We start from the raw sequence: 18739 nt of genomic DNA on the forward strand, positions 1-18739 counted from the left end.
CTGGGTTTATGTAAAGCATTTCTTACTTATAGAGGTTTCAGGCTGGGTTTATGTAAAGCATTTCTTGCTTATAGAGGTTTCAGGCTGGGTTTATGTAAAGCATTTCTTGCTTATAGAGGTTTCAGGCTGGGTTTATGTAAAGCATTTCTTGCTTATAGAGGTTTCAGGCTGGGTTTATGTAAAGCATTTCTTACTTATAGAGGTTTCAGGCTGGGTTTATGTAAAGCATTTCTTGCTTATAGAGGTTTCAGGCTGGGTTTATGTAAAGCATTTCTTACTTATAGAGGTTTCAGGCTGGGTTTATGTAAAGCATTTCTTACTTATAGAGGTTTCAGGCTGGGTTTATGTAAAGCATTTCTTACTTATAGAGGTTTCAGGCTGGGTTTATGTAAAGCATTTCTTACTTATAGAGGTTTCAGGCTGGGTTTATGTAAAGCATTTCTTACTTATAGAGGTTTCAGGCTGGGTTTATGTAAAGCATTTCTTGCTTATAGAGGTTTCAGGCTGGGTTTATGTAAAGCATTTCTTACTTATAGAGGTTTCAGGCTGGGTTTATGTAAAGCATTTCTTACTTATAGAGGTTTCAGGCTGGGTTTATGTAAAGCATTTCTTACTTATAGAGGTTTCAGGCTGGGTTTATGTAAAGCATTTCTTACTTATAGAGGTTTCAGGCTGGGTTTATGTAAAGCATTTCTTACTTATAGAGGTTTCAGGCTGGGTTTATGTAAAGCATTTCTTACTTATAGAGGTTTCAGTCTGGGTTTATGTAAAGCATTTCTTACTTATAGAGGTTTCAGGCTGGGTTTATGTAAAGCATTTCTTACTTATAGAGGTTTCAGGCTGGGTTTATGTAAAGCATTTCTTACTTATAGAGGTTTCAGGCTGGGTTTATGTAAAGCATTTCTTACTTATAGAGGTTTCAGGCTGGGTTTATGTAAAGCATTTCTTGAAAACTGCCGATGTAAAAAAGAGCTTTATAAAATACATTTGATTGATTGATTTGTTGATGTGAGTGGTATACACTCTGTTCCCTCTTTAGGTAAGCAGTACACAAGGTTTGGCTGCAGGAGAAAGTCAGATGGGAAGATGGTCCACCGCACCCTCTGTGTGAACATCGACAAGCCCAGAGCTATCAGCAGAAACTGCAGCCAGAAAGAGTGCTCCCAGCCAGTGTATGTAAATGCATCAGTGTGTCTCTGTGTGTGTGTGTGTCTATGTGTCTGTGTGTGTGTGTGTGTGTGTGTGTGTCTGTGTGTGTGTGTGTGTGTGTGTGTGTGTGTGTGTGTGTGTGTGTGTGTGTGTGTGTGTGTGTGTGTGTGTGTGTGTGTGTGAATATTCTATGTAACTATTGTATTACTAATTCTGTATATAAACTGTTAATATTCCTGTTGTTTCTCAGTAAGTCATTCTATTCCCACTCCTCCTGTATGGTGATGTGTCTGTCTTCTCTAATCTCCAGTTGGATCACTGGGGACTGGCAGGAGTGTAGTTCATCCTGTGGGAAGACTGGCTACCAGACCCGCTCTGTCCTCTGTCTGCAGCCCATCGCCGGCGGTGACCAACGTACCATCCACAGCAAGTACTGTAATGATGACAGGCCAGAGGGACGGCGACCCTGCAATCGCCAGCTCTGCTTTGCCAAGTGGGAAGTAGGACCCTGGTCCCAGGTAGGTCGTTGTTGAAAGCCAAATGTGAATATTTCTCCACCATTACTGACAGCATTCCATGCAAACACCTGTTTCCATGAAATCTTGAACAACTCAGAGGTGTGTGTGTGTGTGTGTGTGTGTGTGTGTGTGTGTGTGTGTGTGTGTGTGTGTGTGTGTGTGTGTGTGTGTGTGTGTGTGTGTGTGTGTGTGTGTGTGTTTTATTTAGTGTTGGTGTGTGTGTGGTTTTTATTTAGTGTTCGGTGACGTGTGGCAACGGGACCCAGGAGCGGCAGGTTCTGTGCAACAGTTCTGATAACTCAGTGGGACTCTGCGTGGAGACCAAACCCATCACACTCAGAACCTGCCAGCTAGTCCCCTGCACAGGTGACTGTCCAATCAGAAAGCCTAACTTATTGAACTCAAGTACATAACAATATAAATAGATTTTCACATCATCTCCTTGTTTGTTTTGTTCTCAGGGGACGGAAGAAACGCTTTGATCCAGTGGCTGTCGCGGGCCAACCCAGAACTCGCTGCTCCCAAGATCTCCTCAAGTAAACATCCCCTCTATAGCTCGGAGCGAGGAGTCCGCTGCATGCCTCTGCTCACCTGGGCTCTACCCTTCTCTCTCTGCCTCTCTCTGCAGGGAAGAATGCCCTGATAGTGTCTCTCTCCTCCTCTTCTCCTCTACTCCTCTACACTGGAGGATGCCTGCCTGTCTGTGGCTTCTCTGCCTGGCTGAGAACGGGAGATTTCCTGTGCTGCGGTCTCTGTCTCTCTGGCTCTTTCTCTCACACGCACAGCGCACACTCTCTCCTTCAGGGGTTTGACTGTACTGTAGGCTGTAGAGCTGGCCTTGAAATCCTCGCTGAAGAAAGAAATGGAAGTTCGATCCCTGATAAGGCTTTATTAAGTCCTGGCTGTGAGCCTCTGAGACTATAGTCATGGCCTAGCCTCTGTATACGGAGTTGCTCACTGGCTACGTGTTATTGGGTTTGAACCTGGGAAACTCAAGGGAAGTGAATATGGAGATACGCAGTGGATTTGATAACAAGAAGCAGGGGATTTGTTTTGGGAGAAACCTTTCTTCCGTGGCTGTTAACACAAAGGTGAAGCTGACTCAGTAACTGGTGTCTGAGGGGCATTGAGAACGGAGCAGAAGACACATGTCCATTGTTCGCTGTAAAATGGACAATAAAGTTTTATTGTCATACAGTATGCATACACAATTATCAATGTAAATAGTTCCACAGAAATAAGGTGTGAGTTACTATATGCCTCTCTATTACTGACGGTTAGCGTATGTGTGTTTTTGTATCCATTCTACCTAAATATTTAAGTGAATATATATTAATATATATATTATTAATATAAGTAACCAGAGCAGAATGTTTATGCGAAGGTGAGTATGGTTTATTCTGACTTTCACAAAGGAATGTGAATTTTACTCTCAATGCATTTTGTGCGGTAGACAGTGGACACTAAAATGTGTCCTTATTTATCTAAATATGCTTGTGTGTTTGTGTAGCATTGTAAGGCGTTAGTTAGTGAAAAAGATGTTCTGATACCTCATGCAGTCATTTTGTCATAAACATCTGGGAAATAGCTTTGCCTTATATTAGGCTTTTGGGAGAAATGAAGACATAATGGCTTTTTTCTTGTTTATCAGAGTGATAAGGAATAGGAGAAGCTTCCTGAGGAAGAAAAGATAACTTGATGTTTACAACAAAATGGATTCTCAGCACCTTCATGTACAAAACAGTGATTGTCATTGATTGTAATTGTATCATGATTGTATCAATGTAGCTCAATTCTGGCAGCTGTGGGGAAAACAATGTGTCAACCAGATTTAAACTGCGACTTGGGAGTATCTACAATATATACAATTATTTTTGCCTATATTCAGTAGCATTTATGACTTTTAGTTTCCCAACTTGGTGACAACAATGAATTGTATGCTTTTACCAGCCAACTTGTAGCTAAGGCCTGAACAGATGTGTTCCTTACTATATATTGGGCCAAAATGATTTTTATCAGAGGTACTGGATTAAGTATTTTTAAGCGTATCAAGAGATACTAAATGTGCTGTTCCTTTTACACAAATAGGACATCTTTATTGTTTCACTTGATCACCATTGTGTACAGTATATCAGTTATTGTTAATCTGTTTTGGCGTACTGATGTTATGTAGTTGTTGACCAAACTGTTAACTGTCTCTACTGAATAGACAGTGTTCACGTATATGACAGGGAGAGTGGATCGTATGACTTTGGTTACTCATTCATTTCAGCAGTACAGTCCAAACCCAACAAATAAAACTGTCAATATATAATTATTCAACTTTATGTCTGACAGATTATACACCTAGAGTGATGAATAGTCTGATGTTGAGTGATGAATAGTATGATGTTTGTCACATGTGCTCCCTCTCCGGCCTCTAGGTCACCAGGCTGCTCGTTATGGCGCACACCTGTCACCATCGTTACGCGCACGTGCGCGTCATCAGACTCACCTGGACTCCCATCACCTCCCTGATTACCTTCCCTATATATGTCACTCCCTTTGGTTCCTTCCCCAGGCGTTATTGTTTCTGTTCCAGTGTTAAGTCTGTGTGTTGTTCGTGTTTCTTGTTTTGTGTTATGTTGTTTATTTATTAAAACACTCACTCACTGAACTTGCTTCCCGACTCTCAGCTCACATTGTTACAATGTCGAGTGATGAATAGTACGATGTTGAGCGACTCTATCTTACCGTTCATATCTTTGCATCTGATTCAGCATGATAAACAAAGCATCTTGGCCCTTTCTGCTTTCTCTCAGTCACAGTAGACTTAGCTGTGACTTTCTCGCTGTCCCTGTCTTTGGGATAGATTTATGGTTGATTTGTTTATCATAAGAGGTTGGGTTTTGTTTCTGAGATGTGTGTTGCTTTGTGTTTCAGGGCAGTGTAAGGGAGATAGGTCAGCGTTCTGTCGTATGGAGGTGCTGAACAGGTATTGCTCCAACCGTGGGTACAGACAGATGTGCTGCAAGTCCTGCAGCGAGGGAAACTTCACCAGTACGGGCCAGACCTTCACCAGTACGGGCCAGACCTTCACCAGTACGGGCCAGACCTTCACCAGTACGGGCCAGACCTTCACCACTGGGCCCTGGAGGTACACCACACTACCTGCTCCCACCCCCACCAATCGCTCCTTCTCAACAACCCCCACAACAACCCTCACACCCAAACCCTCCACCGAGCTTTATACCACTGACTTTGCTTATGTCGACTATGACGATTATGAGGAATATACAACCAAAACCAACGAGCACAACACAGCGAAAAAATATAGCCCTACCACCATCCCTGTATTAACCAGCAGACGCCCCAGAAGAACAACCACCCCTTTGGTTACCTCCAGGAGTCCTACATCTCTCCCCACCACCACTGAGGAGACCACAGATCCCAGCATCACCATTCAATCCACCACAGAACCCACCACAGTCCCCACCAGTCAGGGCCCATCGACTCTCAGAACTACAAATGTTCCCAAATCCATCACGTCCACCACAGCTTGGGTTGATGTTATTGAGAGGAAGTCCTGGACAACCCTAGCTCCATTCACTTCCAGACCTAAAGTAGACAAGAGATGGAAAACCATTCCAACGCAGCGTAGGGTCAGTGTGATAAGCATGCTCTCCACCATACCCCCCCACAGGACAGAGGACAAGAGAGAGAACAACTGGCTGGAGGTGCCGTACAGGATCGTTGGTGTAGACAATGATGTCTCTCAAAACCACTTTGTTCCTAGAAGACGGCCTCCATTCCGAGAAATGACACGGAACAAAAGAATACAAGAGCTCCTAGCTGAGAAAAGGAGGCAAGACTTACTCCTCAAACGAGCAAAAAGAGAACCGGGACCTTGATAGTCAGGCGACCTTTGATTCCCTTAGTCTTTAGCACATCCCAAAGCTATGCTACGGAGATTTTCCTGTTGAATGTTGCATTAGACATTTTACAGACACTCTTATCCAGAGCAATTAGGGTTAAGTGCCTTGCTCAAGGACACATCAACAGATTTTTCACCTAGCCGGCCGGGGATTCAAACCAGCAACCTTTCAGTTACTGGCACAACGCTCTTAACCGCTAGACTACCTGCAACCAATGTGTGACATAATCCTGCTATAATGAAACCACTCATTCCAGTCCAGAGCCTGTCGATCATGTAAAAATGTATTGGTTATCTTAAAGATGGGAATTGGGCCTGCTTTGCTTTGTTATCCAATGAGGAAAGGGGATAGAAATGAAAGAAAACGTACAAAACTGACACAATTGAGAAATGAATACTAACTAGTTTTCTGTAAATCCACTCTCTTGAGCGTTAATTGCACATTTGTACTCGCTGCTTGGTAATAAAGATAAATTGAATAGTTTTTTATGCTTTGATGTCAATACATATATGTTTATTTGTTTAGATTGTAAACAATTTATACATTACTTAACATTATTTAACAGCACTTGTGATAAGGAAGGAAGTCGCTGTTGTCAGTAGCAGGTTCAAAAATGGTTTGTGAATACATTTTTGTATATTTGTTTTTAATAGTTTTTAACTTTGAATACTATTATAGTAATGGTATACACCCTATTGAAACCATAATCATATCCAAACTGTATAAGGCTAGCTTACACTATCTGTACATTCCACCCTTTCAATACCAACACACAGCACATGATGTCCAAGGCAAAATGTAAATATGACTCACATTTCATTTGTAATATTTATTGAGCTGTCTGTTAAATGATTTATGCTTTTCACATGCAGGTGCATGAGGCATGTGCTCATAGGACCAGCAGCCATACAATCACTATGAAGTATTCTAACACATTGGTAAATGGAAACAACATAAGCTGTACGTTTTCATGCCTGATAATCTGATCATTTAATAAAACTGCATTTGAAAAATAATACTGTTGTCCTCCTTTGACTTTTGAACTGTGTTGAGAATGTTAAAACAAGTTATATACACATAATGAAGATTACAAAATGAATTCAATTAAATCTATTTTCAGTAATGTAGGGTAGGCCTGCAACAGCAAACCATCCCTAGCTTCCTCAGTGGTAATGATGTGCAGTGGAGAACTAGACTGTCTATGATAGTGAACAACATGGTGTCCACAGGGTGGCACTAAATGACTGATGTTCATCTAGTAGTAGATATTTCATGATGTAGGTAATATATTGTATAGGACAATTATAACAATAATAGTATTAATTATAAATATAATAATAAATATATCATAATTATAAATATCATCATTATTAATATAATAATGATAAATAAAATATTATAAATATAATAATTATAAATATAATAATTGTAATTATAATAATAGGGAATTCTAAAGTTGCGCAGCGGACTAAGGTACTGCATCACAGTGCTTGAGGCGCCACTACAGACCCGGGTTCGTTTCCCAGGCTGTGTCACAGCCGGCCTTGACCGGGAGACCCATAAGGCGGCACACAATTGGCCCAGCATCGCCCGGGTTAGGGGAGGGTTTGGCTGGCTGTGATGTCCTTGTCCCGTCGCGCTCTAGCGACTCCTTGTGGCGGGTCGGGTGCCTGTGGTCGCCAGTTGTATGGCGTTTCCTCCGACACATTGGTGCGGCTGGCTTACGGGTTAAGCGAGCAGTGTGTCAGGAAGCAGTGCGGCTTGGCAGGGTCTTGTTTCGGAGGTCACATGGCTCTCAACCTTCGCCTCTTCTGAGTCCGTATAGGAGTTGCTGCGATGGGACAAGACTGTAACTACCAATTGGGGAGAAAATAATAAATATAATAATTTAGAGAATAGTAATAATAATAATAATACATATAATTATAATAATAATAAATATAATTATATAAATAATACATATAATAATAATAATACATATAATTATAATAATAAATATAATTATATAAATAATACATATATTTATAATAATAATAAATATAATTATATAAATAATACATATAATAATAATAATAGTAAAACATATAATAATAATAGTAATGAATATAATAATAATAATAGTAATACATCTAATAATAATAATGAATCTAATAATAATAATTAATGTAATAATAATAATTAATATAATAATAACAATAGTGATAAATATAATAATAATAGTAATAAATCTAATAATAATAATAATGATTCTAATAATAATAATAGTAATACATATAATAATAAATATAATAATAATAATAGTAATACATATAATAATAATAATGAATCTAATAATAATAATAATGATTCTAATAATAATAATAGTAATACATATAATAATAAATATAATAATAATAATAGTAATACATATAATAATAATAGTAATAAATATAATAATAATAATAGTAATACATATAATAATAATATAATAAATAAATAATAATAATAGTAATACATATAATAATAAATATAATAATAATAATAGTAATACATATAATAATAAATATAATAATAATAATAGTAATACATATCGTAATAAATATAATAATAAATATAGTAATACATATAATAATAATAATAATGAATCTAATAATAATAATAATAATAATAGTAATAATAATAATATAGGCTACACATGGAAAGTTTAAGTTCTTTATTATAGCCTTACTCTCAACAGATGAACATGAACCCCCTGTCATTATAATTATTTTGAACTTTGCATTCACTTTTCCATTTCTGAAGAGAATGTGAAGAATTTGTTTAAAAGATTTTATATGGGCTATTATGTGTAACTATGTGGATTGTTTTGTGTTTCAGACGGATCCAGCCATGTGTTTGTGTTGGTTGTTGTTTGCATTGATGTTGGTGTTGTTGTTTGTGAGCAAACAGCTGGAGGCAGGGCTTTCTCCAAAAGAGCTTCATTTTTATGGAATGGTCTGCCTACCCATGTGAGAGACGCAGACTCTGTCTCATCCTTTAAGTCTTTATTGAAGACTCATCTCTTCAGTAGGTCCTATGATTGAGTGTAGACTGGCCCAGAAGTGTGGAGGTGAACGGAAAGGCACTGGAGCAACGAACCGCCCTTGCTGTCTCTGCCTGGCCAGTTCCCCTCTCTCCACTGGGATTCTCTGCCTCTAACCCTATTACAGGGGTTGAGTCACTGGCTTACTGGTGCTCTTTCATGCCGTCCCTAGCAGGGGTGCGTCACTTGAGTGGGTTGAGTCACTGACGTGATCTTCCTGTCTGGGTTGGCGCCCCCCCCTTGGGCTGTGCCGTGGCGGAGATCTTTGTGGGCTATATCGGCCTTGTCTTAGTAAGTTGGTGGTTGAAGATATCCCTCTAGTGGTGTGGGGGCTGTGCTTTGGCAAAGTGGGTGGCGTTATATCCTGCCTGTTTGGCCCTGTCAGGGGGTATCATCGGATGGCGCCACAGTGTCTCCCGACCCCTCCTGTCTCAGCCTCCAGTATTTATGCTGCAGTAGTTTATGTGTCGGGGGCTAGGGTCAGTTTGTTATATCTGGAGAATTTCTCCTGTCTTATCCGGTGTCCTGTGTGAATTTAAGTATGCTCTCTCTAATTCTCTCTTTCTTTCTTTCTCTCTTTCTTTCTTTCTCTCTTTCTTTCTTTCTTTCTTTCTTTCTTTCTTCCTTTCTTTCTTTCTTTCTTTCTTTCTTTCTTTCTTTCACTCTCTCGGGGGACCTGAGCCCTAGGACCATGCCTCAGGACTCCCTGGCCTGATGACTCCTTGCTGTCCCTAGTCCACCTGGCCGTGCTGCTGCTCCAGTTTCAACTGTTCTGCCTGCGGCTATGGAACCCTGACCTGTACACCGGATGTGCTACCTGTCCCAGACCTGCTGTTTTCAACTCTCTAGAGACAGCAGGAGCGGTAGAGATACTCTGAATGATCGGCTATGAAATCCAACTGACATTTACTCCTGAGGTGCTGACCTGTTGCACCCTCGACAGCCACTGTGATTATTATTATTTGACCCTGCTGGTCATCTATGAACATTTGAACATCTTGGCCATGTTCTGTTATAATCTCCACCCGGCACAGCCAGAAGAGGACTGACCACCCCTCATAGCCTTGTTCCTCTCTAGGTTTCTTCCTAGGTTCTGGCCTTTCTAGGGAGGTTTTCCTAGCCACCGTGCTTCTACACCTGCGTTGCTTGCTGTTTGGGGTTTTAGGCTGGGTTTCTCTACATCAGCTGAGATATCAGCTGATGTAAGAAGGGCTTTATAAACAAATTTGATTTAATTTGATTTGTGTTGTTGTTTGTGTTGTTGTTTGCATTGCTGTTTGTGAGCTGATGTCCAATTATCTAAGTGTTACAACTGGTTGACATTTTCATCCTTCTTCTACAAAATGCTGTGCAGGCCGGGGTATTCATCTACCAGACTGTCTGTGAAATAGAGACTGAAGGATCACATTGGCCAGGCCTAGAATTCTATTTTGTGTCACGCCTTGGTCTTAGTATTTTGTGTTTTCTTTAATTATTTGTTCAGGCCAGGGTGTGACATGGGTTTATTGTGTTGTCGTATTGGGGTTTTTGTAGGCATTGGGATTGTGGCTGATTAGGGGTGTGTCTAGCATAGGCTTGGCTGCCTGAGGCGGTTCTCAATCAGAGTCAGGTGATTCTCGTTGTCTCTGATTGGGAACCATATTTAGGTAGCCTGGGTTTCACTGTGTCTTTTGTGGGTGATTGTTCCTGTCTCTGTGTAGTGTTCACCAGATAGGCTGTAATTAGGTTTTCACGTTTCGTTTGTTGTTTTTGTATTTATTTAGTTATTTCATGTATCGCTATTTTTTCATTAAAGAACATGAGTAACCACCACGCTGCATTTTGGTCCGACTCTCCTTCAACAGACGAACGCCGTTACATTTTGTTCCATCCTCACATTCATTGTCAATAATGGCTTCCCTTTTTTCTGTGGAAAATTCTTCATTGTTCTTGATGAGTAAGGAAAATGTTTATGGTGTGTCCCAATATGTATCCACAAAACATTATGGAATATAAATCAAGTATGATTTATCTGTAGAATCATAACTTGAATAATTCAGTATGTGTTCCCAGTTTGGATAGGAAGCAGTACTGCAACTTTAATGATTTCGGTGACTTTGCTTCCTCTCCTCAGACGGACTGTTTTGACATGCTTTTAGTATGAACCCGTTAATAATTTAACACGGAAATTGATGGTAAATGCTTTTGAATATGTACACTAAAGTAAGGAGACTTTCACAAGTGAATAATGTTCAGGTGTTAAAGCTAGAATCCTTAATTTCAACAATAACAAAGTGTACACCCCGCCCCTGTTTTGGTAAAAAGCTCAGGGTTTGCCTTGGAGAAATGTAACCACTCTAAAATTCTTAGGCCGAGCTATGGATGCAAGGACTGACCATCCATGATATCAACGTTATAGTTTTAACAGTGTTTTGAGGCTCTACAGTGTTCATTAAAATGTACATTGTTTATTAACATTGGCGTTTGTTTATTAACATTGAGTCTCATAGCAAAGGGTCTGAATACTTACACTACCGGTCAATAAGGTGAAGAGACTTGCCAAGAAACATGCAATGGACTTCAGACCGGTGGAAATCTGTCCTTTGGTCTTTTGAGTCCAAATTTGAGATTTTTGGTTCCAACCGCCCCGTCTTTGTGAGATGCAGAGTAGGTGATCAGATTATCACTGCATGTGTGGTTCCCACCATGAAGCTTGTAGGAGGAGGTGTGATGGTGTGGGGTGCTTTGCTGGTGACACTGTCTGTGATGTATTTAGAATTCAAGGCACACTTAACCAGCATGGCTACCACAGCATTCTGCAGCGATATGCCATCCCATCTGGTTTTCGCTTCTTGGGACTATCATTTGTTTTTCAACAGGACAATGACCCAACTCACCTCCAGGCTGTGTAAGGGCTATGTGACCAAGAAGGTTAGTGATGAAGTGATGCATCAGATGCCCTGGCCTCCATAATCACCTGACCTCAATGTTTGATTTGAGTCTGGAATGAGAGTTTACAGTCTAGCCAGACACCTAGGTACTTATAGATGTCCACATATTCTAGGTCGGAACCATCCAGGGTGGTGATGGTCGTCGGGCGTGCGGGTGCAGGCAGCGAACGGTTGAAAAGCATGCATTTGGTTTTACTCGCGTTTAAGAGCAGTTGGAGGCCACGGAAGGAGTGTTGTATGGCATTGAAGCTCGTTTGGAGGTTAGATAGCACAGTGTCCAAGGAAGGGCCAGAAGTATACAGAATGGTGTCGTCTGCGTAGAGGTGGATCAGGGAATCGCCCGCAGCAAGAGCAACATCATTGATATATACAGAGAAAAGAGTCGGCCCGAGAATTGAACCCTGTGGCACCCCCATAGAGACTGCCAGAGGACCGGACAACATGCCCTCCGATTTGACACACTGAACTCTGTCTGCAAAGTAGTTGGTGAACCAGGCAAGGCAGTCATTAGAAAAACCGAGGCTACTGAGTCTGCCGATAAGAATATGGTGATTGACAGAGTCGAAAGCCTTGGCCAGGTCGATGAAGACGGCTGCACAGTACTGTCTTTTATCGATGGCGGTTATGATATCGTTTAGTACCTTGAGCGTGGCTGAGGTGCACCCGTGACCGGCTCGGAAACCAGATTGCACAGCGGAGAAGGTACGGTGGGATTCGAGATGGTCAGTGATCTGTTTGTTGACTAGGCTTTCGAAGACCTTAGATAGGCAGGGCAGGATGGATATAGGTCTGTAACAGTTTGGGTCCAGGGTGTCTCCTCCTTTGAAGAGGGGGATGACTGCGGCAGCTTTCCAATCCTTGGGGATCTCAGGCGATATGAAAGTGAGGTTGAACAGGCTGGTAATAGGGGTTGCGACAATGGCGGCGGATAGTATCTAATTATGTATAGAGTTTTGATGGAATTTTGTTGTGTTTGTTTGTGGAAAGCATGACATCCAGCAGGTGTTATTTTAATCTTAATCTTCAACCCTATGCTGTCTGTCTACAAGTCTAAAATTATTGTATTCATGTTTATGGTGAGTCTCACTGCTATATTTATTTTGCCTGTTACATTCCCTTTCAGGGATGTTTGGTAAACCTTTACTTGGATAGTCCCAAGTAGATGTTCAGTAGATGTTTTAGTAGATGTTCAGTAGATGTTCAGTAGATGTTTTAGTAGATGTTCAGTAGATGTTCAGTAGATGTTTTAGTAGATGTTCAGTAGATGTTCAGTAGATGTTCAGTAGATGTTTTAGTAGATGTTCAGTAGATGTTTTAGTATATGTTCAGTAGATGTTCAGTAGATGTTCAGTAGATGTTTTAGTAGATGTTCAGTAGTTGTTCAGTAGATGTTCAGTAGATGTTCAGTAGATGTTTTAGTAGATGTTCAGTAGATGTTCAGTAGATGTTTTAGTAGATGTTTTAGTACATGTTCAGTACATGTTCAGTAGATGTTCAGTAGATGTTTTAGTAGATGTTTTAGTAGATGTTCAGTAGATGTTCAGTAGATCATCAGTAGATGGTTCATTAGATGGTTCAGTACATGTTCGGTAGGTGGTTCGGTACATGTTCAGTAGATGTTCAATAGATGTTCAGTAGATGTTCAGTAAATGCTCAGTAGATGTTCAATAATGTTTCTGTTATGACATCTTTATCATAAGGAAACTATGGCAACTATGGGTGCTAAGGGAGGTGTTCTTCTGATTTGACTTCATGTAAACAGTTATGTGGAATAATAATATTTCACAACTGTGGCTCAGTTGGTAGTTGCTCTGGATCAGAGCATCTGCTAAATGACTGTAATGTTGTTCCTACATGGAGTAGGAGAACAGTAGAATAGGGCTGAGCCATATTGTATCTCTGCCCTGTGTTGAATGCTAGGGCCCATTAACCTCTCCTCCTCACAATATCTCTCCTCTCCTCCTCATGATATCTCTCCTCCTCTCCTCCTCACAATATCTCTCCTCCTCATGATATCTATCCTCCTCATGATGTCTCTCCTCCTCTCTAAATGTAGCCTCTTTCCTCCTCTTCCTCCCTTGTCTAACCTCCTCTTCTTCTTTCTATTCCTCTCCCCCACTCCTTGTTTCTCCTACACTGTACATTCATAAAATCAATTTTGCACATGATTATGCTCAGCCACAGAATGGGATGGAGGTGCTATTTTTAGTTGGCCAAGGGAGGAGAGGGAGAGCAGGGAAGCGAGAGAGAAAAGGGGGTGGGGACAAGTCATTATTTTTGTGATGTAGCTGTAGCTGGGGAGAGATTGGAGATCACCAGTTGGTTGGAGGCAGCTTGGTTGGAGATCACCAGTTGGTTGGAGGCAGCTTGTCTAGAGGCAGCTTGGTTGGAGATCACCAGTTGGTTGGAGGCAGCTTGGCTAGAGGCAGCTTGGTTGGAGATCACCAGTTGGTTGGAGGCAGCTTGGCTAGAGGCAGCTTGGTTGGAGATCACCAGTTGGTTGGAGGCAGCTTGGCTAGAGGCGGAGAGAGGGGTGAGAGCAGGCAACGGAGACGAGCAAACGACACCACCTGAAAGACAGATAAGACACAGGTAAGAAGCTCTGCTATATTCTACATAGAACAGGCAAAGCCAGCCCCCTGGAATGATAGCTATACAAATCGATGGTACGTACACTGAGGAAATGAAATGGTTATATCAGAGCATGCATGGCCAAGCAATAACTACACTGGAATCTTCTGTTAAAATCGACACACTGATGCTTTATGGATTTTTGTTATATATATACACGTTTAAAATGTAATTCATTCAAGTATGTGGGATCTGTAAAGCAGATGTACGTCATTGGAGATGAGGTTATGTAATAGGGATTTGGTTTGTTATGCACTCAGTCCCCTGCCTAATGTAGGTTATTAACACTGGCTGGCTGTTCCTTTTCCAGTCTGTCTTCTTGACCACTGATTCTGAGACATAATGAGTTGTTCCTGAGACATAATGAGTTGTTTCTGAGACATAATGAGTTGTTCCTGAGACATAATGAGTTGTTTCTGAGACATAATGAGTTGTTTCTGAGACATAATGAGTTGTTTCTGAGACATAATGAGTTGTTTCTGAGACATAATGAGTTGTTCCTGAGACATAATGAGTTGTTTCTGAGACATAATGAGTTGTTCCTGAGACAACATGAGTTGTTTCTGAGACATAATGAGTTGTTCCTGAGACATAATGAGTTGTTTCTGAGACATAATGAGTTGTTTCTGAGACATAATGAGTTGTTTCTGAGACATAATGAGTTGTTTCTGAGACATAATGAGTTGTTCCTGAGACAACATGAGTTATTCCTGAGACAACATGAGTTGTTCCTGAGACATAATGAGTTGTTCCTGAGACATAATGAGTTGTTCCTGAGACATAATGAGTTGTTTCTGAGACATAATGAGTTGTTCCTGAGACATAATGAGTTGTTTCTGAGACATAATGAGTTGTTCCTGAGACAACATGAGGAGGATAGGGAGGGAGTGGCATAATGGGTCCTAAAATGGAGAGCTGTGTCATGTTGCCCTCAAGAAAAGGAAAGGTGGTAGTGTAAGCCCACCCAAAGTTCATTTTTGAATTTTTGTTCTTACTTATTTATTTGTGTGTGGGAATATATTTTTGTTGTTAGGTGGGTGGACTATGTGTGCGTGTGTATGTGTGTGCCCACTTTGCTCTCCTATTGCATTGTAATACGAGCACACCCTGAGATGTGGTGAGGGAGAGGTTACCATGGAGACAGGCTCAGCACATCTTCCTGTAAACGATTGCACATACGCACTTTCAAAACGCATGTTACACTTTGCCTGTATTTTAATTTAACCTCTATTCAATTAACTAGATGATAATTGATCATTCATGCCATAATTATCATGGCATTGTTTACATTTGACCAAATCCAAGCTTTACAAAAACAAAATATCTCAATCATTCCGAGGCTCTTCCCAGAAACTGATCTGACCAGCCTCTCTCTCCCTCCTGTTCCCAGGCATGCGTCCCCGCTCCAGACTCCTGGCTAAGAGGGGCCTACCCACCATCAGGGAGGGATATGAGGAGCTGGTCCAGGACATGAACCAGGCCAACAGCCTCCACCTCCCTCCCCATGGCCAGGTCCACTCCTCTCTGTCTACCCAGGACTACTTCCTGTCCATCTGTCAGCTCGCCTGCCCAACCTTCCCCCTGGCCCAACCTGACTGTGACATCCTCACTGTAGGATCGATGGCCTCTCTGAGGCCCTGCCTGAGGCTGCACAGACTGAGGGACCCTGTGCCACTCTGTCAGCCTCTGATTTCCAACGTCAGCCACCACACACAGTTAGAGCAGGAGGAAAGTCAAAGTGAGTGTAGTGGCCCAGAGAGAGTGGTGAATGTCAGCTCAGGTCAGACCTCCAGTAGGGTTCTCCCCAGTGTCTCTGACCCCCTAGAGTTCATCTACGGTCATGGGGAGGCACTCCTCTTAGCTGCCTGTCGCGCCCCTGACTCACAGGGCTGTAAGGGTGAGGGGAGAGAGAGTGTGACCCAGCTTCGACCACAACCCCCGCTACGCGCCGACAGTTTCCCACGCATGTGTTCCGCGCCTCTGACACAGCACAAAGGCAGCTGCCCTGAGCTCTGCCTGATGGACCCCTCTGACCAAGAGAAGAAAAACCCTGACCCTGCTCCACCACAGACATCTTCATCAGACCAGCAGAAACCTGATGCCTCCAGCCCACTCTCCTGGAGGTTCCAGAACGACTCAGACAGGGCCCCTGCTGGTGGGAGGGGGAAGTGCACTCGCTACATGGACAAACACACAATGGTATCACACTGGATCGCTGACTGTCGCTCGGCCTGGAGAGAAGCCAGAGTCAGGGTGTGCATGCTTCCTGCCATAGCAGAGATGTAGACACATAGATCAGGTACAACCCTGTTAAGCCCTGCTGAGTATTGTACATAATGGATCCTTGATGTACTATACGTCCCACTTGATTGGTATGTTTGGACAATGCAGGCCCATATTGCAACATCTTCTCCTCAATGACTTTTCAGGCCTGACCTTTTCGTTTTACAGTTTGTAGTTTAAGACATATTGTAAACTAGCGTATGCCTCACAAAATATCACAGTCGGTGGAAAGTTGATCATGCCTATAGAAGACATCAGCGTTAGGGTAGCCTCTGGAATCCAGGCTTCTTACAGTAGTTGAACGAGACAGGATTTTGGAAGACTAGTATTTGGGTGAATAAAGATATGTGGAAAAGATGCTGAATTTTCTATGATTATGTACAAAGACCTATCATTAAAAAACATGACGGATCCTAATCTTTCCTGTGTAGCGAGTGAGTGATTCCATAACTATCGCACTCCATTCTTTGCTAATGATAACTCTGGTCAAACCCAGTTGGCAGCTAAAACAGGAAAACCATTCTAATTTGAGAGTTTCATAACAAGTGAAATGGTACAGTGTTAGAATCAGAACTGAAGAAAATGTGATCCTATAGCTAGTTCAGGCTCCCTATAGCAGAGTATTTAAACTCAGATTATTCCCAGTGGTTCTGAAAATGTTTCTTGTGATTTCCTCTCCCCTGTATGATATATGAGTTATGCAATGACAATGTAGGTGTAGGTGTGTGCAAAACTGAGCAGTCTATTTCAATCTTCCACTTACTAAAGCCATGATGAAATAGTACAGATATTTTCAATCATATCTTGTAATTCCCACTGAGTGAAACAGCATGTGAGATTGTTGTATTTGACTTTATGATTGTGTGTTCTAATGGTCCTCCATGTTGTACAATGTCTGGCAAAATATATCAATTGAAAGACAACAATATTATCATTGACTTGTAAATGGTTGAGAGTTCAATCATGCTCCCGAGTGGCGCAGCTGTCTAAGGCACTGTATTGCAGTGCTAGAGGTGTCACTACAGACCCGGGTTTGTTTCCAGGCTATGTCACAACCGGCCCGTGATCGGGAGTCCCATAGGGAGGAGCACAATTGGCCCAGCATTGTTCGGGTTAGGGGAGGGTTTGGCCGGGGGTGGTAGGCCGTCATTGTAAATAAGAATTTGTTTTTAACTGACTTGTCTGGTTAAAAAAACTATTTGATCATTTATAGTTCGGCTTTTGTACCTCTTTCCATTGTTGACCAGTAATCTAATAAATTATGTGTTTCACCCTGACTGTGATTGTCTGTCAATATGCTCCAAAACATAGACCTTTGCACTTCTCTTAAATAATTCTCAATCTTTCCTTAAAATAAGTTGAAGTTGAAAAAAACACTTTTGGTCTCCACACATTGGATTGTAAGACATTGCAAAAAAAATGCTGTTTTGGGGGGGGGGGGACCTAAAGTTTACAATGTTAATTAAGAACATGAAAACAAATGGCAAGGACAAAGTGATTGGCACCAAGGAGCTAATACCTGATTAAACAGTCTTTGGCGAAGATCAACTTGCTGCACCTTTCTACTGCCAATTTGGCCCATTCTTCAGCTGCAAACTGTTACATTTCTTCAAGGTTGAGTGGGGTCATCCACTAACTGCTGTTTTCAGATCTGGACTCATCGCTGGCCACTCCAGTGTTTATTCTCCAACCATTCCTGGGTGCTTTCAGATGTGTGTCTGGGTTGTTGTCCTGCTGGAAGACACACACGAACTTCAACACAGACCCATTTGTTGGTCTCCTAAACATCTTGATAATCTGCTGATTTCATAATGTCTTGCACACATTTAAGGCCCCCAGTACCAGAGGCAGCAAAGCAACCCCACGTCATTATCGAACCTCCGCGTGTTTGATTGTAGGGGAGGGTGTTATTTTCTTCTAATGCTTATAGTGCTTCTAGCATTATACTGCAAGATAAACAATATGGGTGGCAGTTCAGTCCAGTATCTCAGTGAGATTTGTAGCATGGTAAATAACAGATTAGAAATTCCTAGAATTAACCAGGGATGTTATTTATATATAAAAAAGAAAGGGAATTAGATTACAATGTATATAAAACGTAGTTTCAAGACCTCTATGTGCAAGCCTTGTTATGGACATTGCTATCTGAATATCAACGGTATCCGTCCAATGGTAGATTTGTGCACACAGTGCCCCCAGTGACAGGAGTCAGGACATAACAATCAAATCAAATGAAATAAAATGGTATTGCAT

General features: G+C 41.5%; 2 protein-coding genes across 2 annotated transcripts in view; both read left to right on the forward strand.

The window, feature by feature from the left end:
- The window catches only part of adamts2a (ADAM metallopeptidase with thrombospondin type 1 motif, 2a), an 82263-nt gene extending 75666 nt beyond the window's left edge, over positions 1-6597 (forward strand). Inside the window, exons 18-22 of the mRNA XM_024396944.2 lie at positions 1040-1172; positions 1460-1667; positions 1904-2033; positions 2129-2203; positions 4590-6597. Coding sequence (XP_024252712.2) covers positions 1040-1172; positions 1460-1667; positions 1904-2033; positions 2129-2203; positions 4590-5557 — 1514 coding nt within the window. The 3' untranslated portion in view covers positions 5558-6597. The remainder of the gene's footprint in view (positions 1-1039; positions 1173-1459; positions 1668-1903; positions 2034-2128; positions 2204-4589) is intronic.
- Positions 6598-13835: 7238 nt separating this feature from the next.
- On the forward strand, positions 13836-17763 carry LOC112231412. Its single transcript, XM_024398151.2, has 2 exons — positions 13836-14164; positions 15594-17763. Exon 2 carries the CDS (start codon positions 15596-15598, stop codon positions 16487-16489), a length of 894 nt encoding a protein of 297 aa, XP_024253919.1. The 5' UTR covers positions 13836-14164; positions 15594-15595; the 3' UTR covers positions 16490-17763.
- Positions 17764-18739: the final 976 nt, after the last annotated feature.

Source organism: Oncorhynchus tshawytscha, linkage group LG33 (assembly GCF_018296145.1).
Source record: "Oncorhynchus tshawytscha isolate Ot180627B linkage group LG33, Otsh_v2.0, whole genome shotgun sequence".
Lineage (NCBI taxonomy): Eukaryota > Metazoa > Chordata > Actinopteri > Salmoniformes > Salmonidae > Oncorhynchus > Oncorhynchus tshawytscha.